This window comes from Budorcas taxicolor, chromosome 3 (assembly GCF_023091745.1).
Source record: "Budorcas taxicolor isolate Tak-1 chromosome 3, Takin1.1, whole genome shotgun sequence".
Lineage (NCBI taxonomy): Eukaryota > Metazoa > Chordata > Mammalia > Artiodactyla > Bovidae > Budorcas > Budorcas taxicolor.
The window spans coordinates 21,675,791-21,682,466 of record NC_068912.1 but is presented as its reverse complement, the minus strand read 5'-3'; the positions used below and the strand labels follow the sequence as shown (position 1 = coordinate 21,682,466).

The 6,676-nt window shown below is 46.5% G+C and overlaps 1 protein-coding gene across 2 annotated transcripts; it reads right to left on the bottom strand.

The window, feature by feature from the left end:
* Positions 1 to 714: 714 nt before the first annotated feature.
* HJV (hemojuvelin BMP co-receptor) lies at positions 715 to 5,088 on the bottom strand. Of its 2 annotated transcripts, none has more exons than XM_052636763.1 (4): positions 4,937 to 5,088; positions 3,457 to 3,661; positions 2,477 to 3,039; positions 715 to 1,992 (listed from the first exon to the last, which is right to left on the bottom strand). In XM_052636763.1, exons 2-4 carry the CDS (start codon positions 3,551 to 3,553, stop codon positions 1,369 to 1,371), a joined length of 1,284 nt encoding a protein of 427 aa, XP_052492723.1. In that variant the 5' UTR covers positions 3,554 to 3,661; positions 4,937 to 5,088; the 3' UTR covers positions 715 to 1,368. The 2 variants fall into 2 exon arrangements, with proteins under 2 accessions (XP_052492723.1, XP_052492722.1); XM_052636762.1 differs by having other exon boundaries at positions 3,457 to 3,643.
* Between the last annotated feature and the right edge of the window lie 1,588 nt (positions 5,089 to 6,676).

Sequence of the window (6,676 nt, the reverse complement as noted above, 5' to 3'; positions counted from 1 at the left end):
GAGTTTAAGTTAAGTCTCTGAAGCCAAATTCTCTGGGTTCAGTTTCTAGCTCTACCATCTGTAAGCTGCGTTGCTATGGAAAAATTGCTTAGTCTTCCTGTACCTCATTTTCCTTATATAACAGTAGAGATAAGAAAGTTACCTCCCTTAGAGAGTTGTGAGTATTAGATGAATTAATAATTATAAATTGTTTAGAAAATGGCCTGGCAGGTTTTAAGCTCTCAATAACTGTTAGCTGTTAATTGAATTTAAACTCCTTGGCCCCACTTTCAAGGCACTTCATAATCTGGCTTCTATCCATCTAGCCCTTACTTCTCGTCTACTTCATTTGAGTTTTGCTGCTTTCTTCACTGAATCATGAATCTGAATGTCTAGATGGTTTCCCCTGCCTGGAAGATCCTTAATTCAAATCCAATCTTACCCAGTCTTCAAAGATCACTTCAGATCTCATCTACTCTATTACCTCTTATTATTTATTATTTCTTGAGTTCTTCTCAATCATCTTCCCATTTGAATTCACAGTATCATGGAATTTAGTGAATAATTACACACTCATCACTCCTTCATGTAAGTCAGTTTGTCTCCCTAATAGCCTGTAAACTTCCTGAAGGCAGAACAATATCTCACGGTTTTGAGCCCTCTTTCGGTGGAGTGAACACATTGACTTTATGCCATCTTAAGCATCTGTAAAGAGATTCAACATAGACAACAATGTGAAGACTCCATAGCTTTAATATCAGATTAGTTAGGGTTGGGGATGATAGCTTCTTTCCTACCTGTGTCATTCTCCAAAGACAGAGATTCTCTTCACCAAAAATTCAAACAACTCCCAATTCATTTATGAACCAAGAAAGCAGAACACATCTTACCCACATTATACTTATCAAATAGATTCTTTTCCTCATCATTTCCTCCTCTTTCTACCTTCCAAGAGAAAATATCATTCGATTTTGAGTTTCTGATGGGTGATGATCATGTCTTCCTCTTTCAGTTCTTCTCTATTAAAAGTCTCAACCCTTAAGTTTTCTATTGATTTTTCTACTGATCCTCAGGACCCCATAACCTCTAAGCTTGTAGGGGTGATCTCAGGAGGAGATGGACTAGAACAATTTGTTTCCTGTTAACAAGACTTGGAAAATTAGTGAAGAGCCCCTACTGAAGTCTGGAATGCAGAAACCTTGCCCAAAATCCTTATGCTGTGATCATTTCAACCCTAGACTGCAGCCTTCTCTCACTCTGGAAAAAAGTTATTGTTTCATGTGTTTCTTACCCTCATTGTTTCCCTTCAGTGATTCTTACGTTCTCCCTTGCCAATCTCTATCCGCAAATCACTTCTAGACCCATCATGGTTACTGAATGCTGGCCTGGTTACTGAATGCAAAGCCACAGAACGAAGAGCCCAGAAAGAATTGGAGCTGGGAGGGTTTCTGGGGAAAGAGGAACCCCAGCATCTGAGGGGAAGAGGTGTAGTTTTTCCAAGTCTGGCAGGAAGGCTCGGGCGTCCTCCAGAGCTGCCTGAGCTGCCACAGTAAAGTTAGGGTCACCGGAGATTAAAACATCAAAGACACAGGAATGAAAGTAAGCGTCTTCAACCGGCAGCCCTTCCTTGCACAGCTGTCGGGCAGTATCTATGGTTATAGTTCCCCGACGACTACGCACTGAGCGTGAGAGTCGCTGACTTGGAGGGCATCCCCCAACACAGAGCTGCAGGTCCTGCTCAGCTGAGAAGGCCCTGGCCACATCCTCTGCTACTCTGATGGAGAAGGAGAGCTGCCCAGCTGTCTGCCGAATGATTATAGTTGTGCCAATGTAGGCAGCTCGGATCTCCACATGGCTCCCAGGGTTAGCAGTTTGAATGGACAAACTTGAGCCCCCAGGTCGATCACCTCCATTGATAGAACCATCTTCAAAGGCCGCGGGAAGGTTGTCCACTTCAGCCTGGTAGACCTTCTGATCAATGCATTCCTGCATGTTCTTAAATATAATGGTGAGCTGTAAGGGCAAGAGGGAAAACAGTTTATTTGGGGCTCAGTGCAACCCTCCCCTCTTCCATCAACTAGGCCTCATTATTGTACATAATCAGGGATCTGATCCCAGCAGAGACGCAAGGCTTATCACGGTCCTCACTCCTTGATCCTGTCTTTATGTTCCAATACTATTTCATCCCTGCTCCATCCCTTTCCTTCCTGTTTGGGCTCAACTTCAGCTGCTCCCATAGGAGAAGGAAGTTTCCTTTCTGTAACTTCTCAACCCAGAGCTTCTCAACTTTCCTCTCCCCAGCTCTTTTCTGCATTGGAGTGAAATTCCCACGGAGGGAAAGTGATTTACAGGAGCAAGTGTTCGGTAGGAGGGAGTGATTCAAGATGTGAGAGTGGTTCAGGAGGAAAGGGAATAGAGCTGCACTGCTGAAAACTAGTGGGGTTGGTATGGGAGTGGAACCCTGGGGTGACCATGGAGGAGCAGTTGAGTCCCTGACCTTCCGGGTGGTGGTGGCGTTGGCCCCCAGTGCCACAGGGGAGCTGGTGGCCTGGACAAAGAGGAAGTCATTATCCAGCAAGGGCCAAGCTCCTTGGACACGGCACGTGTGAAAGTGGTGATGGAAGGTGCGCACGTGAGGGTCCCCGAAGGAGGCGCAGTGCAAGAAGCCTGGGGGTTGTCGGTGCAGCCGGGAAAACCGGCCTTCATAGTCACAGGGGTCCGGGGCTGGGGAGCCAGAGGCGCGGATCGGGCCTGCGCCCGGAAAGACGGGGCCTCGGGGTGGGGGAGGGGCCGTGGGGCCCTGGCGGGAGCAGTTGTGCTGAATCATCAGGTCTTCGATGCCGTGCACAGCAGAATGGAAGGCGAGGTCCCCGCGGCAGGTGCGGGCTGTGCGCCGAGTGCAGAGCGCGTAGGAGCGGAGGGCTCGGCAGAGACCGCTGGAGCCCACCCCTCCACCTCGGCCTCCTCCTCGAAGGGCTCCTGGTGAACCCCCACCTCTAAGGCTCAGAGTGGAAGATACATACTCAGCATTGCAGCGGAGGATCTTGCATTGAGAATAAGCTGAGGGCGGAAGGGAGAGAGGAGTGTGAGCTGGTCCCCCTCCCCCATCCCCGCGCAACCTCAACCATAATTCTCCCAGGTCTCATGGGGGGATAGCAGCGGATCCTAAAGCCCCGCTGAGAGCCTCCCCCAATTCCCAGTCCCCAGCCGCCAGCCCCCAGGTTCCTAGTCTTGTCCTCATTCAGTCTTGCTAAAGATGGGTAAGCCCTGCTAGATCTCTTCTGCCTGTGGATCAAGGGCTTTCCCAGTGGCCTTCCCCAAGTTGAATGGTGAATAAAATATACCTATTTGAAAGTGGGGCGAGTGACTGGGACCCCTCAGCACCCATCTCATCTCATTCACCCAAGCTCACATGCCCACCCCTACATAGCAGCCTACCCCCTAGATCCCCCAAAGCCTTACCTAACCCTTCCTTACCATGTCCACAGAGGAGCAGCAGGAGAGTGAGAATGCTTAGAGTTGGGGGACTGCCATGGGGGGACCAGGGACTAGGGGACTGGCCTGGATCCCCCATACCTATCCAGCCAGGTCCCCCCAGGTTCCGGTTCTTTCCAGCTGATGACCCTCCTACCTAGTGAATTTTGACCGGACGTCCTGTAAGGGACTGAAAAAAGAAATGTGGCTGGGCATGGGGAAGAGAAGAGTTGAAGATTGTTCAGAATGATGTGAAGAGAATCTGGGAAGATCAAGAAAAGAATGAGCTAACTGGAGTTTAGGGGAAATGGGTCTCCCTGAACTAAACACGAGGCTGTTAAGCCTCTGTGCCCTGCTTTGGTGACCACTTTCAGGCCCCTTGTGCAATACCCCTAGGTGGGGGTGGAAGAAAGGTTGAGTGGACTCGGAGGGCAGAGTCCACTGTATTGCCCCATTCTGAGCTACCAAACAGCAGAAATGTCAAAAAGAGGAATCATGTGGATAGATCAGATCTCAGTCATACCAGTGGGCTCCCCAACAGAGTTAGGATCTGAAAAAACATCAGAGACTACCTCTTATTCACCCTTCCCCATCAGGAGGGGACACCCTCCAGAGGTCATTCATTGATTTTCCTCCTTTGTGTCAGAATTTTCAGTAAAGAGGAGTAAGGGTGGGATACACAGCCCATCTCTGGAATCAGTATTCAAATGAAAAGGGAACAAGTCTCTTTCATCTACTGTAGAGAGCTAAAATTATCCCTCTGTCTCATGGAACAATGGATGCAAACCAAGCATGCAAATCAATATTTGTTTGTTATGAGTCAACATTTCTTCTTCATGAGTCAACTTTTCTTCAAATCTGACTGAAGAACCACCCTTTCCATTGATCTTACCTTTCCATCGATCTTAACTTTGCAAGTTTGAAAGTCAGTCTTTTGATGAGGACAAGGCTTGGGGAGGGGCTAACTCCCTCTTGCCAAACTAGTCTCTCTGGAGTTAGGGATATGATTGAGGGAGAGTCATGCAGGAAGGAGAACAAGATGATGGGACTAGAGTTGTAGGCAGAAATCATGTACAACAAGGAGTAAGCCTCACCCTCGGAAGCCCAATGTGAAGGGCACTGATAAATAGGAACAAGATAGAGGGTATCAGTGACTAATCATCTGAAGCTAAATTTGGCCTTGGTGAGAAAACCACAGAATAGGAGGTGTAGGAAACTTCTACTAAAGAAGGAGACTTCATCAGAAGTCTTGAGGTAATAGGAGGAGCCAGCTAAGACTCCCAGAGGAGAGATGGAGGTTTAAACTTCTAGTGGCCAGAGGCCAGAAAGCTTAAGACAGAAGGAGAAATGGAGACTGGGGCACCTTGGTATGGAAGAGATCCTAGATTTGCACCAGAGACATCCAAGTTTATGTCATAATTTTATGAGATTCTAACTTCAATTTAGAAGATTTTTAAAGGAATTGCAATTAATTTTGACTTACTGTTTCCAGAGGCCAAACATTAGTCTGCTATCCAATTCTCCAGCCATGACTGTCTACTGTATCAGTCAGCTCCAGCCAGGGGATCCCCCGTCTCTTTCTCCATGTCTCCCCTAGGTCCCCAGACAGGCTGCAGTCTCACTGAGGTCAGGGAACCAGAGAAGGTCTGGTGTTGGGGGAAGGGGGACTAGATGGCTGGCCGGAGTACTGGACAGCTGAGCGGGGGAGGGAGGTGGCTACTGAGTTGACTGTTTTAAAAATAGCTAAGTCCAAAATTCCAGGAGTGTTGATGGGGGTAGGGTGTTGGAGTGTTGGCAAGAAGGTGGGGAGGGTGGAGAGGGTAGGAGGATTAGAAAGAATATGGAGTATAGGGTGCCAAGTGTCAGAGAAGGGATAGGAATATGACCAGCAAATCAGTTATCCAGTTTGAGCTTACATGATTCTAGTCACTGCCTACTCCAAGCAGCCCTCCAGCACTGTCAATAATTTAAAAGCCCTCTGGCCTTTAAAAATTAGACTAATTTTTTAGTCTAGTTAGACTGGCCTTTAGACAGTTAGACAGTTGTATACCTTTAGCTCAGCACCCTCATCCTTGCCATACTGAATATTGCATTTAGTTTCTACAGAACATATCTAGGAGGTAGCTGACTTTAAATAAGGTCCATAGCAGAGGTAGTTCACAGCCCCTCCCCCATCTTTGTAGAGTATTTCAGAAGGACTTAAAAAGCCAGCTGTCTAGAGAAGAAATCTGAGCTCTGAGTGGTTTAGGATGAGTGTGTGTTTCAGTCTACCAGCTCAGATCCTCGCAGCTGTCTATTCCCCAACGGCCTCCATTTTCATTACCTTATTTATATAGCAGCTCCTCTTTGCAGGTATACACACAAACACACAAGCTTCTGAGTTGCTGAGGGAGGAGGCTAACAAAGTCAACGAGGGAAAGAAGGAATGGGGATACAAGTTTTTGAAGGGGAGAGGAACTTGGAGAGATAAAGTGAGAGAAAAAGAGATTCAGAAAGATAATTTTGTGGAGTAACATAATCTTATGACCTTTGAAGAGATTGCAACCAAAGAATTTAGCCACGTTGTATTTTTGCAGCCATAGGCATCAGGGATCATCATTTCTTAGTATTTGCCAAGTGAAATTAACACAAGGACTGATTTCAAATAGTGTCACTAAGGCACATGCACTAATTTGCTCTACATTTAGTTCAGAATTCAGAAGTCCACAGAGTACTCTTCTCTTTTTTATACATACAGATCTGAAAATTTTTTTCTCTCTACCACATAAAGCCATATCACAAGGGTTTTTATTACAGAAATGTACAATGACTCCACCCAAACTATCCAAGTGATTTAAAAACAATAATTTGACTGTGACATCCCAAGTGGTATATACTTTTAAGGACAAAAAGAAGTGCAAAGATATTTTAAGTAGTCATATTATTGGTGGTAAAATTGGTATTGTTATTCTGAAAGTATTCTAGGTATTGTTGTTGTTCAGTCGCTAAGTTGTGTCTGACTCTTTGTGACTGCACGGACTGCAGAATGCCAGGCTTCCCTGTCCTTCGGTATCTCCCGGAGTTTGCTCAAATTCGTGTCCATTGAGTCGGTGTTGCTATCTAACTATCTCATCCTGTGCTGCTCACTTCTTTTGCCTTCAATCTTTTCCCAGCATCAGGGTCTTTTCCAACGAGTCAGCTCTTCACATCAGGTCGCCAAAGTATTGGAGCTTCAGTTTCAGTA